We start from the raw sequence: 16352 nt of genomic DNA on the forward strand, positions 1-16352 counted from the left end.
CTCTTGCAGTCTCCTTTATTGTTATGTCATTAAACTCAAGGTGTTGGTTCAACTCAAGGTCACGGGTGAATTAACTTTCCATCACAATCTGCCATCACTGCCACCATGTCAACACGGCCCTACCACCGAGCAAATTTCACATGACCAACCTGACATCCTCACACACTAATACATTGTCTTTTCACAACCCATACTTCTACAGCTGCACTGCTTCACTATTACAACCAAACCTGACTTTACACCACGAAGCAAATAATGACACCCCCGGCCCGCATGCTGATACCTTGACCCCCCGCCCCCCGGTTGCTCCCCCCCACCTCACCTCAACTCGCCTCACGACACGGCAACAAACTATAGTTGTTGACTCTTCCATTTCCCGCCCATCCTTGCCCTCCCTCTCCTCTACACAGACGCCCACACTGATTCTTCTCCACCCGGGTTATTGCCACTCGGGTTGGTTTGACCAGCCCCCGGCGCGCTCCCTGCTCGCCACGCCCACTCCTGTCCCCCGTGCGGAAGGCGCGGAAGGGAGAGTCACCGCGGACTCGTCGTCAGATCGATACGTCGCGCCTCCTCTTCCTTCGCCTATGCCTTCCCCTCTCGCTTCCTTCGCCGCCGTCTCTCATTCCACCGATTTATCATCTCTCCCTTTCCCCCGCATCCCGTTCCTCCACCTCCCGGCGGAACTCCACCATACCTCTTGGGGGTTGGCTTTTACTGTAAATCCACTCCGGTTGGTGCAGTTCCAGACTGTCTAGCAACCCTTCTACGAAGCCCACCACTCACCACCCTTACCAGCTCGTATTTTACTTTATTTCCTTTTTCTTTTACTTTAACCTGGACTTTGCTGTCGAAACCACTTGAGCTGCAATGACATAGCCACGATTACACGAGTATTCTACACTGCTGGTATACACGGCCAGAGACCCTTTACACACACACAGAGCAGCAGAACGATTTAAAGGTCCCTTTCAATACCGCTGGAGCTTACGTCATAGCCGACGCGCCATCCACGAGAAACAAAGACTTGGTGTACACGGCGGGAAGTAGCCCTCGACCCGAACCCGTTGTGGCACTCGATCTTTATGGCACCAAGCCCCTGTAGAACGCCTCCAAGAACTACACCCTGGGCTCGCTTAACCCTCCAAACAGCTTCCCCTACCCCTAATTTATTCAGCCAGGTGCTTCCACTCGCCCTCGCAAGCTCTTAATCACTGGCCTTCTGAGCCATTCAAAACCTCTTTCCCGTCACATTACGTCTTGCGTTCTCCCTAGGCCTCGGAAACTCATCTGGCCCTTCAGCCCCTCTGATTAACTCTCCTATACACGCCCTAGACTTAGCCCCACCAAGCCCTATACTATATTTGTTCTAATCACCGACCTTATGTCTACGGTCATTAACTCTTTCGAACGCTCCTCTACATCGCCGACTATACTCGTATAATCAATCCTACTCGCGAAATCCCACAACCATATCATCTGATCAATCAACTTCCTACAATTTCACTATTCTCATTCCCCATATGAAACCACTAAAAAAAGTCAATGATATTTTGGGATTTAAGGATGGGAATAAATCCGTTATTATGCTAAATCTGTCTTGTCCACACTTGCATATCACTTATCTTTTTAAGCCTTCAGTGTTACGGTAGCCTTCCCAATGAATTAAACTAATAAATCTGAATAATTCTACCAACTGCCCAAAGGAGTCCATTGGTATTTTTGTCCATTTACTCCAGAATACCAATGTGTGAATCAAGTAAAAGGCTTTACAATGTAAAAGCAGACCAGCATACGACCAACTGGTCCATGCCGACGCTGGCCGCAACGCTCGGCCATCCTAGTCTACCCACGCCCAACAGCGTCTACTCTACCTTCCTACCTGCAGTGTCGCCGCCGCAGGACCATGTATGACCACTCCATCCTCCCCTCCCCCATCCGCCGCGCCGTCTCCACCAGCTCCTTCCCGTCCCTCCACTCCCCTTCTGCCAACCCGCCCGCGACGCACCCAAACACATTACAATCAGAATGAAATGAACGCGCGATGGCAATACTACCTTCGTCATAACACCTTCCACATGGAGACCTTCGGCAACTGCCCCTCTCGCTTTCCAGCGAAGTCGACACGGCACCATATGCAGTTCTTCAATGGGATACATTTCATTCAGACACTGTAATTTCCGTCTAACCTTTACAAACAGACTGACTCCACTAAAACACTAGTGAACTCAAGACTGTTCATTAAGTTAAATTCAGCAGGCGGACCTGATGGCTACAATATCAGCCCTCTCTACTCAACCCCATACATAAAAAATATCACAAGACCTAACTGTATGCAGCGTGATGGCGCACAGGGTGATTGCTTTGATTCTTTGTACAAACCGCTTTAAGGACGTGTATTTCTCTTTGATTAAGCATCTCTATATTCTTCATGAACACAGCAATGTTGCAACCCTCTCTCTTCCTCCCTCCCTCTAATCATTCATCGATACCCTTAACTTCAGAAATCTGCTTATGAACGTATCTATTTTACTCTGGCTGGCGCGAAATTTTATTCAGCTCGGGACCTGGCAATCGCCATCGGGCTACCCTGTTAATCGCAGTGTAAAACGAGGTGGGAAACTAATGACACATTTGTAAAAGTACACCTCGAATTACGTACACTTTAAACCCACTATCGAAGAAATAATATCAGAAGTACAGTAAAAACAGTATATTCCGACTACTATCAGTAGTCCTCTTCAGCATAATGGTTACGCAACCATTCTGCTGAAGAGGACAGATAGTCGAAATATACGGACCTCCTGTACTTCTGATATTATTTCTTCGATAGTGGGTTTAAAGTGTACGTAATTCGAGGTGTTCAGAGGCTTCTGTGCGATGGAGGCATCCGAGGCAATGTGATCGTATGGCCAGGCCTATTCTGTGTTGGTTATTAGTGTTGAATGGTGACCTAAATGTAGCCGTGCTAGCGTGGTTTTTTTCTTCTCTTGGAAGAGAATATTCTGTGAGGTCAATGTCTTTGAGGGGTTCGGCAGAGTAGGGCGTCTGGTGATCGGTCCTGAAGTACTTGAACCGATATGTAGGTTTTAATATGCTTTTGAATTTATGTGTTGTGTGATACCGGCTGTCGCAGATGTTTGACTAGTGTACTGCAGATGCAGCTTTTTGTTGAGTTCAGTTGACTAGGCTGAGGGCTCTGTATTGAGCTGTGTATTTATCAATTTCATATGTTCAATGATGAATATATTGTGTTGAATCCAGCGTTCTACTTGGGGAAAAACAACCAAAATATAATGAAAACAATACCAAGAATCTTCAAATGACCTAAGCAGGGTTATCTGTGCCTCAGAAAACAAACGAGATGTTACGACCGAGACCCCCATCTCCATATTATCAACAACCAACATCCTAAAGACCATCAATCATGCACACCTAAAGCTACCATTATTTGCGTTATAATGGACATAAATCCCGGCTCAACATCGTTTAAAGGGAGCGTTTTCAACCACTGGCGAACTAGAAAACTATTGGTCTCCGTGGTCCACAACTCGAGCCTTGCAAACAACCACCACCCGCCTGGGACCTTCCCCACGAATAGATTGTGTTCGAGCGTTCGAGTAGGAGAGAAGACAAGAGAAGAGAAGAGGAGGGCGAAGACGAGAAGTTACTATTATTCCTATGTACAGTGGTTTACCGACGATGTTATGTTTGTGGGCAATATTGCGCCGCAGGGAGGTGTGTGTGTGTGTGTGTGTGTGTGTGTGTGTGTGTGTGTGTGTGTGTGTGTGTGTGTGTGTGTGAGAGAGAGAGAGAGAGAGAGAGAGAGAAAGGGGGTTGGGAGGATGCCTCTTTCCTTCTTACTGCTATAGGCTGTCCTTTCTAAAGATAGTGTGCGGGAAACCACAGTAACAGGTTTTGTATAATAACTTCTCCGGGTAAACATAAGAAAAGACAGATCATGGATTCTCTACAGCAGAGACGCGCGGGGGGGGGGGGGGTCAATTTCATGGAACTCCAATGAAGAGAAGTTACTCTTGACGCTAAGGATACATTGAGACCACTAACGATCAGTTCGCGCCGCCCATAAATACAAAACTGTGCAATTGGTTTCAAAGGTGCGGAATCCCACTCCTTATATGGCAAAGTAGCCATATAACCCTTGAGGTTTATCCCCATTTCAAACTTCTTGGATTTTTTCACCAAAATTTGTTCATTTCTTACAATATGTATCCAACATTTCAAGATGATGGCAGAGGCCATGCAAATCTTGTCATTCCGGAGGGAATCCCGATAAACAACTCAATAACTTACATCTAACTCAATCCACCTTCACCCTGCAAATGAATTCTACATTCTGGATGTTCCCAGACGATTTTGTTTTAGTGACGGAAACCTACTGATGACCGAAAACGTGATTACAAGAGAAAAATACACAATACTAGTGTGTCGGACACCACGAGAATAATCTGGAAACGATTAGAGGTCAGTGTTCGTTACCCATAACTGACGTCAGCCTTACTGCAACAGAGAACCACTTTTAAGGCCTCGAATTTAACCCCAGACACATAACAACTGGTCACGACACATGTTAATTAACAGTAGGCTACTGACAAAGTCATCTGGGTGTCAGTCCTTCACCCCCCACCTCAACAATCATCCACACTCTACCATTTAAACATAAATTAAAAAAATCTAACTCCTCAATTTGACGGTAAAACAAAATCTAACATTTCAACTTACGTAAAAGACATAACACCTTAACTTGACGTCAATAAAGAAGAAGAAAAAAAAGCTAACTTCAACTTAACATAAAAGGTCTACTACCTCATCTTAAATATATTTCATAAGGTGAGATTTTTTTTTTAAAAAAGGAACGGAGTTGTAACTCACGTTCGGGAACTCTCCTTCTGCGGTCCAACCAACAACTGGAAGACTTACCTGAAAATATAAAAAGGTCAAATTAGTACGAGTGACTCATTCAGACTACTGTGTCCATACTAAATGTTGGTACAAGGTCCTCTCCCTACGTTTTAACAGGGCGTGACGTTGAAATTGTGTGTGTGTGTGTATGTGTGTGTGTGTGTGTGTGTGTGTGTGAGTGTGAGAGAGAGAGCATTTGAACAACAATGCATGCACGATATATCTCCTTACACGGTTACTCAGCTGAAGTTTTACACTAAAATAACAGATGTCAGTCAAACTCTTATTCCCAAAGAGATCCGAGGTATGGCCTGCGGATCGTTGCCACCCACTGTGGCGTTGCGGGTTCTCCACTTCCACGTGAGGTAACAATTACCACTGCTGCGAATATCACCATGTGCATTACCGGCGAAGTTTATTATTATAATTATTATTATTTTCTAAATATGTCACCACCCCTTGAGACAAACCAGGTATCAACCACAGAGGATTACTGCCGGGAACTCCAAAGGGGAATCCTGGTACCAAGACCCGGTCCCATGGAGGCACCGGTCAGAACCCTGTTACCCTCTTCGGATACCATCTTCAATCTACAACAGTTCAACCACCGAACGGGTGCCCAATAACCACGGTCCCGTTCCCTACCTTCTATTGACATTTACGGTCACAGCATTACCCATAAACAGAGTTATATACGAGCTTTGAGCTTTCACTTCCATCAATTTGTGCAGCCCTTACGCCTCCGGACTCGACCCAAGACCCTTTTATTTCTTTCAATTTCAACTGTATTTTTTACGACCACCCACCCACCCACACAGCTGACAACCAGCGACTGCTCCTCTTCTCCTAGCACTTCCATCCTGTGACAGAGAAACATTCCTACACCAATCCGGCACAGACAACAACCCAACATTCCTTCCAATGGATCCTGGGGAGTGCCCAAAGGACCCATGGCAGCCACTGTGAGGATCAGGGTGAAACCTGAAGCAACAACAACAACAATAATTATAATAATAATAATAATAATAAGAAGAAGACGACAACTAGATCGTCCCAACCCATCGTTGCAATGTGAGTTTACTTGTTTTTAGACAACTCTACCAAAGCATTCTCCAAACGCACCTCACTGCCTCCACCATGCAAGGAGGCCATACAGCACGTGTCAAGTACAATCCCAGATCTGGACTACGCTCCCCCTCCACCCCCCGGAACCGTCCACCATGTTAGAGTAGGTGGTCGGTCCGAGGCCTGGCAGCCAAGTTCCGATCGGCTTGGCAGGACTCATGAATATTTCAACCGTTCGTCCAAGGGCGGGGTTGACTTGACTGCCGTCTGCTATGGCTACGACCAGTCGACACGCGCGTGCAGCCCCATCACCACAAAATGGAGTGAATATTTGGGTGAACGAACAGTAGAAAGAAACAGATAGGACCCTATGACCGTAATTTTTCCTGTATGTTACGATGAAGTAAATTAGTGTGCGTGCGCGAACTAACCAACGAACGAACGAAAGCACACACACACACACGCACAGGTAGACAATTACTAATAGGTTTATACACTTTACTACAACGAAGCATCAAACAGATAACGTTCAGACTACTGCTAGACGTATGCACGCACGTCTACGTATGCATAATAATACGCGTGTTTGCCGATACGTGCTTCTCAAATCCATATTTCCGAGGAATTTTTTTTACTATTTCATATTTGTTGACTAGGACCAATCTGGCCGTCACCTGTAGTGGAGTAACCGAAAAAGCCGATGGCCAAGCCTCATGATTTGAACAATTATATACGCATATATCCAACACTGAAAAGAACATAAGTCTAGACGGAGGTGGGGGGTGGGTGATAAGCACGCCTCTTAATCTTATGAAGAGCAGTATCACTAAGCACGAGGTTGTATTTTGTTAGTAAAAGAGATCTAAGGAAGGCAGCAGAACGAAGGCATATACTGAAGTGAAGAGTGACCAGCATTCTATTTTTGGGTGAAAATAAACTTCCTATTATATAAGAATGCCGAGTGATTCTGTTTGTACGCGTGGCATTAGAAACCCACGGAATACGGAGTACATAGAACACAACCAATATCCCACACAGAGGACTGAGAACTAGATATTTCGAGACACGACGGTGTGGCGTCCCAAGGTGTTAGTCTAAACCTAAGGATAGAGCGTATAGACCCAAGGGATAAGTAAGCCCTTGTGACCTGACAGAGCCCTAACGCCCGCGTGCCAAAAGAAAGCTATAAATAGCTCAAACCACTGCGTACACATGCGCACAATCTCACGTGGACCGAAGGTCATATACAGCGAGAAGCGTATACACGCACGCACATATGCACATAAGTACACACGTTCGCATTTATTCATGATGGAGGTAACATGCAGCCACCTGGTCACAAGGAACAGACACCTTCGCCTTGTGTTTCACCCTGCCGCAACTACGGGACATGCGGCTCGTATCTTTGAGTATATCATCTGACAAGAACCCTTTGTCTGCTTGAGCCCAGATATCACGGTCCACGACCCTCGAACTCCACGTTCCCATGAAAACAAAGACGGCCTTCCTCCGCGCTGAAGAAGAAAAAAAAAAAAAAACAAAAAAAAAAAAAAAAATATATATATATATATATTATATATATATATACATATATACACACACACATATATATACACACACACACATATATATATATATATATATATATAATCACACACAAACAAATGAAAATAAAAAAGAAGTAAATAAAATAAATAATCTCTTATCAAGGCTGACGATAACCACCACGTCGGTCATCCAAGGTACCCACTAAACCGACCTTGGCCAAGGGATTAACATAATCAATTGACATGCTCTTAATACTTTCACGCCGTAACTTACAAACTTTGGCACACGTTGCTAGTTCATCACTCCAAACAAACACACACTAATATTACACCAGTTCTAAATATTCCTTAAACAAAGCTATCATGGGTTCGCCAAAATGAGCAAGAGCCACAGTCCACTGGGTTTGCTTATCTTCGGAAAAAATAATAAAATAAAATAAATAAATTCAGAGATACAGAGCAGTAAGTCTGGGTGGAAAAAAAACCGCAAAATATTTGTTATATTCTAAACCATATCGGTGTGTCAAGTATAGTACTAAAGATTTATCGGAAAAACAGCGCTCTCAACCAATGAAACATACTGCACAAATTCACACTATAACAGGAAGGCCAATATTCTACGCGGACAGACAACGCGGAATATGGTTGGGGGCAAATGCGAAGAAGGCGTTTGAAGTGGACCAAGTCGGCGAGACTGGGCTCTGCGTGACGAGCGACGATCCGTCGGCCAGTGACCCAGCGCGGGCTGGGAGTTCCTGCGAACCGCCTCGCCGCTCCTCCTCTCTGCCCCTCCTACAGCCTTACCCGCTCCTACACAGCCGCCCGCTTCACCTTTGACCTTCCTCAAACTCGCACTGCCTTCCCTCCGCATCGTGGCCAGCCCCCCCCCCCCGACTCTCACCCAAGCAACACCTGGCCAACCTGCTCGTCCATCTGCCTCTCCTGCCGACACCCGTCTCTGTCGCGCCCACGCGACCTACCGTCAGCTTCACCAGGGGCAGATTACTTCAGTGCCCAGGAGAGGAGGAGCAGGCGGTGGGCGGATGTGCAGAGGGTGATCCGTTGGGTGAGCGAGCTCACAGCTGGAAGCGTGCCAGCTGGGACCGTCCCCGCGCCTCCTCCGCAACAGAGGGAACACACTGCAGACGCTGTCTGGTAGCTCCTGAATACTAATATAAACGCAAACAACAATTACGCAACAACCCTATCCCGTACCGACGAATATCCTACACGAAGCTCAAACCGTAGTCATCAACCTCCAACATACATACTGCCCATCACAATTACGAACGTCAGCAATCTTCACACTGAACCTTTTATGGTTTCATTTCACCCGTGCCCCCGAAATATCGAGAAATAAAAGTCCACAATGATTGACCCAGAAAATAATACACATCCACACCATAACGTAACACTCAATAAAAACACAGGCAAGACGCTCATCCCAATGCGTGGTAACGCTATCAAAAGCGACAAACAACTAATCGACCACGATAGTGAAAACCTTACATATCCATAATCTGAAAAAATCAATGACCAACGTTAATTTCTGTTACAGTAAGCGCACGCACTTGGTTACATAGGTACGTGGTTTATGTAGGAATATCCAAAGATTCTTAAGTACTCTCCTTCCCTATTATGAAATACAAAATCCTGCATACCAAGAGAATTGTCCACAGGCAATGAGGGCATGTCTACTTCAAGGAGGGGTCAGATGGACAAGAGCACAAGTCCAATGGAAGTAAAACTGAACATCCCAACCAGAAAGCAACACATAAGAACATAAGAACATAAGAAATAAAGGAGACTGCAAAAGACCATAAGGCCTACACTAGGCAGCTCCGTATCCATCACCACCTGTCGTCCCCATCCATAAAGTTGTCTAATCGTTTTTTAAAACAACTGATAGTTTCAGCGCTTACTACGTGGTTACTAAGTTTATTCCATTCATCGACCACCCTATTTGTAAACCAATTCTTGCCTATTTCCTTCTTAAATCTAAATTTGTCCAGTTTATACCCATTACTGCGAGTCCTGCCCTGTTGTTTTATTATGATGACCTTGTTTGCATCACCCTTGTTATAGCCTTTGATCCACTTGAACACTTCTATTAGATCACCCCGCACTCTGCGTCTTTCCAGAGAGTGTAAGTTTAGGTGCCTAAGCCTCTCTTCGTAAGGCAAATTTCCGAGTCCTTGTATCATTTTGGTCATTCTTCTCTGTACTGATTCTAGTGAATTTATGTCCATTTTGTAGGACGGAGACCAAAACTGTACCGCATAGTCAAGGATGGGTCTAACTATCGCTAGATAGAGTTTAATAATTACCTCTGCACTTCTATTTGTTACCGTCCTAGCAATGAAGCCTAATGCTCTGTTTGCTTTATTTCTGGCGCTAATGCACTGCTTCCTGGTTTTAAGGTCCGGACTCACCAGAACTCCCAAGTCCCTCTCGCACTCAGATTTTTCTAAAAACGTGTCATCTAAGTTGTATCTATTTTCGGGGTTGTGTAGCCCTACGTTTAACACGCTACACTTAGAGATATTGAAGTTCATTTGCCATTTCACCGACCATGTTAACAGTTTATTAAGATCATCCTGCAGAATCTGGGCGTCTTCTCCTGACCTAATTAGGCGTCCTATTTTAGTGTCGTCCGCAAACTTACTAACATCACTATTTAACCCATCGTCTAAGTCGTTTATATACATAATGAACAATAAGGGACCCAAAACCGAGCCCTGGGGGACCCCGCTAGTAACATTGCCCCACCTAGATTTTATTCCATTTATGGTGACCCGCTGTTTTCTGTTACTAATCCAAGCTCTAATCCATTCTAACACTTTTCCTCCTATGCCATGGGCTTTGATTTTATTTAGTAGTCTCTGGTGTGGCACTTTGTCGAACGCTTTGCTAAAGTCAAGGTAAATAACATCGTAATTTTCATTGTTGTCTGACGCCTTATATACCTTAGTGTAAAAGGATAGAAGATTAGTCACGCATGACTTACCTTTGGAGAAACCATGCTGTGAATCACGAATTAAATTATGCCCTTCAATGTGTTCTCTGAGTCTATTTACTATTATTGATTCAAGCATTTTTCCTATAACCGATGTCAAACTGATTGGCCTGTAGTTGCATATGGTCGATCTATCTCCCTTCTTAAAAACAGGAACAACGTTTGCCTGCCTCCAAGCAGTTGGAACAGAACCAGTGTCTACCGATTTATTGAATATTTCAGTTAACTGGTCGCAGATTTCAAATTTACACTCTTTAAGCATTCTTGGAAAAATTTCGTCCGGACCCGGAGATTTTGTAGCTTTAAGTCTGTCAATCTGCTTGATAACTTCTTCTTTACTAATACTGATATTAGTTAGGCTATTTTCTTCATCCCCTCTGAAAATCGGATCGCAGTCAGGTACTTTATCTAACCTCTCATTAGTAAACACCGATAGAAAATAATTGTTAAACTCCTCACTCATTTTTTCTTCCGATTCTATCATGACATTTTCATCGTTTTTAATTGGTCCTATTCTTTCTTTATTTTTTGTTCTGTAGAGGTGAAAGAAACCCTTTGGGTTGGATTTTGCTTGACTGGCAACCTTGATTTCATAATTACGTTTCGCTGAACGTGTATTCCTTTTAACCAGCTTTGCCATTTCGTTATATCTTGATCTAAGGTGTGATTCCCCGTTTTTTATTTTTACGTAAAGTCCTCTTTTAATTCCGATCTCATGTTTCAATCTGTCCGTCATCCATTTGGGAGTATTACTATTTTTTCGTATTGACTTTAGGGGGATAAATGTGTTTTGTGCATTAATAATTAGAGCTGCCAGATTGCTATACATCTCATCCAAAGTACTGACCTGATTTTTGGGCCGTCGCCCCGAATCGACCTGACCCAAGGCACGCGCATCAATCTCTTTGACCCAGACCTGATCTAAGGTATGCGTATTTCTCTCTTTGACCCAGACCTGACCCAAGGTACGCGTATCCTCCTTGACCCACTTCTGATTATCAGCCCCGCAACGAGAATCAAGAATGTTTGAAACGTCCGGATTGTTTTTCGTATTCAATTTCAAATAGGTTTTTATATTGTCAAAGTTTGCTTTCCTGAAGTCTGGTACTTGAACGTTATTTGTACTTTTTATTTTTTCCCAGATAATATTAAATCTTATTTCTTGATGATCGCTAAAGCCTAGACTATCGCCCACTATTATGCTGCTAATTTGGTGCTCATTTTTTGTTAGAATTAAGTCCAGGGTATTTTGTCCCCTCGTAGGATCGGTAATCATTTGTTTTAGGAAATTATCCTGCACCACATCTAGGAATTGTTTCGCTTCATGATCTCCTATTAAAGTTTCCCAGTCAATGTTTCTATAGTTAAAATCTCCCATGATTACAACGTTTTTGTACTGGGACGCTCTGTGAATTTCATGAATTAGGGAATCAGTCTGCTCAATGCTAAGGTTAGGAGGTCTATACAAGACGCCAATAATAACTTTCTTATTTTTGCCTATAATCTCTACCCAAATAGATTCCGTACAGTCCTCTTCCTTAATCGAATTGTTGATAATACAGTTTAATGTATTTTTAACGAAAAGTGCTACACCTCCCCCATTCCTGCCGACCCTATCCTTATGAAAAAACTTATATCCTTCTATTTCGATTTCCGGAAGGAAATGTTTATCAGCCATGTTGATCCAGGATTCAGTAATGGCTATAATATCGAAATTTTCTACGCATGCTTTACCTCGCAGCAAATCAATTTTGTTAATTATGCTCCTACTATTTGTATAGTAAACTTTAAGTTTATCTTCCCTCCACCTGCTTTGGTGATTTTTTGTACAGTCCTCTAAGTTGTTTCTATTTCCTAAACTATATTCCGATACTTCCCCCCCTACTCCCACATAATCTACCCGAAAAAACCCTGTAGGATGCCTACTTCTCGCTCAAGGGATTCAGCAAGGAGCCGAAATCCTTTGGGAGACAAGTGCACTCCGTCCCTTGTGTATAGGTGATTCTTACCATAAAAGCGGTCCCAGTTGTCGACAAATGCCCATCCATTAGCCTTACAATGTTTTGCCAGCCTGCAATTCATTGCAATAGCCCTGGAATGCCACATGCCTCCAACTCTACGCCTCGGAAGGATTCCACATACTACAGGAACACCTCCCCTATTTCTGATCTTGTCTAGCGCATCTCGGTACCGCGCAAATAATTCCTCACTTCCTACCTTACCTATATCATTTCCTCCGGCACTTAAGCAAACTACTGGTTCCTTACCTTCCCCTACTAGACACTCTTCAATCCTATCTCTAACATCACCTATGCCCGCGCCGGGGAAACATACCTGCGTCCTATGCTTCCTATCTTTGTCGCAGAAAACCCTGTCTAAATACCTCACTTGACTGTCTCCTACTACCAAAATCTTACCTGTGGGCAGGGATCCAGCGTCTGCCCTTTTCTTCATCTCTTGGATTTCATTAGTTCCTTCTTCCTGCATCTGTGGGCTGCCATGAATGAGAGGGAGAGGGAGAAAGGAAGAGGGAAAAGGAAGAAGGAAGGAAGGAAGGAAGGAAGGAAGGAAGGAAGGAAGGAAGGAAGGAAGGCGGAGAGAGAGGGAGAAAAGTGTGTGTGTGGGGGGGGGGGGCTGCCATGACTGAAACCGGATGCGCAAACGTGCACAATCCTTGGGAACAGTGACAGACAAACCCAAGAAAAATATATGCCTTTACAATACTTGTCATAATCAATGAACCACTTCCTAAGGCAACTGTCACCCCCACGACATTCTAACAAGACCAGTGGGCAGGACTACAATGCTAAACACAACCGTCGTACACCTACGCTGTCGAGTCACGAACACCAATTTCATGACCCGTTCTTTAAGGTTGATTATACGAGGAAGTAGATGACAAAAGATGCCAATCACGGTGCCTTACCTCTACACATGAACTCAACATTTATATATTATTCATCTGTTATCGTACATCCCGCTCCGGGAGAGGAGATGACCAAGTAGCCTAGTGTTACACTGACCTCAATGCAATATGTGATGCACAACCTAGATTAACGATTACTATAAAAGGTCAGGTTATAAATGATGTTAAACATGGCAGCCAAACCTGGTATATCAGAAAAGAAAATTGCAAGAGAAAACCCCATGATTAGTGCAAATACCTCAAGTCATTAGTTCTTCCCGCTAATCGACACGGAAGACATCTTCAGCCAATTGTTCTCAGTTTGTATCAACTCTGCCGTGACCAACATCTCGCTTTTTCATTTTGAATAACCGGACTGAAACCCACGGACTTCATCCCTAGGTACGTGAGCGAGTGTGTTTGTGGCGTCTTCATACGCGCACGAAACAATACATTGCCTCGACACACTCTATCCACAAGCGGAAGACAGCGGCACACCTACACGTAGTCGGGAGTCTTCTTACCTGAAGAGTCAATCTTGCACGGCGATTCCCACAAATACCAAAGGTCGGCCTGGCTGCCCCCACCCCCACCCCCGCCTACCCCTCAGCTCCACCTCTACCTCATAACATTTCCACGTTCAACCGTGGTTCGGTTCACGATCGATCGTCGCTCGCCTCCATGTGGGTCGACTGGCGAAGGAGGGTTGTAAAACTTGAAGGTAGACTAGAGTAGTTATGGCCTATTTGTAACGCTCATCAAACCCGTGTTTTAACTTGCAATAAGCACAATGGGCGTGTGGGGGGGAGGGAGGGAGAGGGAGAGGGAGAGAGAGGGAGGGAGGGAGAGAGAATATGAAATCCTGCCACATGCAAGTCACTCTGATCAAACGTGACGTCAAATCTCTCTCCCCGACAGGACGACAGCGCCATCCTCCAACGGCGTCATCGTCGTCGTCGCTACAGCAACAGGTCCCGGTGCACCTTTGCAAACGCGTTTCCCGATCACATCGCAAGACAAGAAGCAGGTTTCCTTCACGACATCGATCGCAGCGAAGTAACCCAGTTCCAGCCGTACCAATAAGACAGTGAACACAAGGTTTGCTGGTATAGAGATACCAAAGCTTGATTAATGATTCGGTGGTTTGAGTCGGAACCCCGCCCAGGGCTGAAAAAGCATCACAACACGGCAAGCCGGCAATCCAACTCTGGTGGGCAAGTAATAGAATAAACTGATTATAATGTGAAGAACAGGAATAATGTGGAAAGTCTTTAGGGGATGTGTGTCTGTGGAGAAGGGAGGGAGGCGTAAAGTCTCCCCACCCCAAGCATAAGTAAAACACGGAGGAAAAAGTGCATATAATAGCATAGGAAGGGTGGAGACAGACGCAGGAAACGAGGGAAAAACTAAACCAATCAAATGCCGCTGTGCTCTAATGACCAAAAAGATCACACAGCACGCGTTTTTTGTTGCACAGGAAGAGGCGAACCACCTACTATTTTCTCCCGTATACGTGAGGGGCGCCAACCCAACCCGAGCCACTTTCATATTCATGGATTCTTCCTTGTTTCGTCTTTGTACTAATTAGCCTTTCTTTCCTCTTCGACCTACATGTTACCTTTCCTTTTCACGAACTTTTACACTAGGATCTCCTCTTCTATGCAGTCATATGGGGTTTTGAAAGCACATTTCAATTCAGTCGATATTTTAAGATTATGTGACAACACTGTCACTCAACATCCTTTTGTTTGTAGGCTATCCTCTACCTAAAAAAAGTAGATGAATTAATCTTTACTCTCCCTCCATGACGCTGACCTCATATCTCACCCTTCCCATTTCTCGTTCAGTGTGACATTGTTCCCTAGGATAGATAATCTGGTTATTGCTGACAAAATACCCTCCTTCCCATGACGTCATTATCACACTCATCTTCAAATACCTCTTCGGTCCTCACTTCCTTGAGTTTATTGGTGATTGGTGCACTGACTATACGGATAACTTTGCGTCAGATTACCTTCTTACTCAAGACTGTCGACGAGGTCACATCCCGCTGAATAAAATAGCCTCACTACTGGCGGTAGACAGAGTAACATTCCACCCGATGCTAGAGTTAAATCGGCATAGAGGTAACCCCACATACACGCGCACACACAAACCCAGTTGCCCTCGCGACAAGAAGCGAGAATAGGTCAATTCCCTGTCGCTCAAAATGTCGCCATCATACTAAGTCTCAAAATCTGGATGCAGTTCAACCTGGATGACTGATGACCCTATTTAGTCTTTACAACGTGTGCGCGCCCCCGAGAGAGATAGTGTGGGGGGTGGTGGTGGGGGGTGGTGGTGGGGGGTGGGGGGGGGTTTGCTTCCCTCAACCAGTATACAGAATCAGCCAGAGTTGAGACCACGTTTTCATTACACATACTCCAAGTCCCGAGAGGTTTCCTTTCTGTGGTGGAGTGTGAAGTTATTTTTGACCAGGAAACCTCTCGAATCTACGCCAGTGCAATTACACCAAGAGAAAACAATTACATTTTACAATGATTTCTCATAACCGAAAATAGTGAGAAAGAACTAAAAGTTTCCATTCTTATATGATAAGAGTATCGCTTGTCCAAGAACCTACAGTCCTGTAATCGATCTGAAGAAGGTTGTCCTCGTTTAGTGATGATCTATTCGTCTTGAACTGACTTATCGTAAGCAGCCGTCTATACTAATCAAATCCCCCTCGTGGATGTACCTTGGACACAAAACGGAGAACCAATTACTTGACTGCAAAATGACCCATTGTACGAGCAGCCGCTAGTCCAATTACCCCTCTCCACCCCGAGTCTCTTACGAACGTATTTGAAATCTGTCCAATAAAATCTGGTCGGGTGGTGCTAGGCCCTGATCGAAA

The 16352-nt window shown here is 44.6% G+C and overlaps 1 protein-coding gene across 4 annotated transcripts in view; it reads right to left on the minus strand.

Annotated features, from left to right (window-relative positions):
* The window catches only part of LOC143026464 (uncharacterized), a 564398-nt gene that overhangs the window by 215572 nt on the left and 332474 nt on the right, over positions 1 to 16352 (minus strand). For 2 of the 4 annotated variants that reach the window (XM_076186902.1, XM_076186901.1), the window contains one exon: positions 4894 to 4941. The exons of the other annotated variants lie outside the window; for them this stretch is intronic. In XM_076186902.1, coding sequence (XP_076043017.1) covers positions 4894 to 4941 — 48 coding nt within the window. The remainder of the gene's footprint in view (positions 1 to 4893; positions 4942 to 16352) is intronic. 4 annotated transcript variants of the gene reach the window in all.

The sequence above is a fragment of the Oratosquilla oratoria genome, chromosome 6 (genome assembly GCF_046742065.1).
Source record: "Oratosquilla oratoria isolate Oo_2021 chromosome 6, ASM4674206v1, whole genome shotgun sequence".
Taxonomy (NCBI): Eukaryota; Metazoa; Arthropoda; class Malacostraca; order Stomatopoda; family Squillidae; genus Oratosquilla; species Oratosquilla oratoria.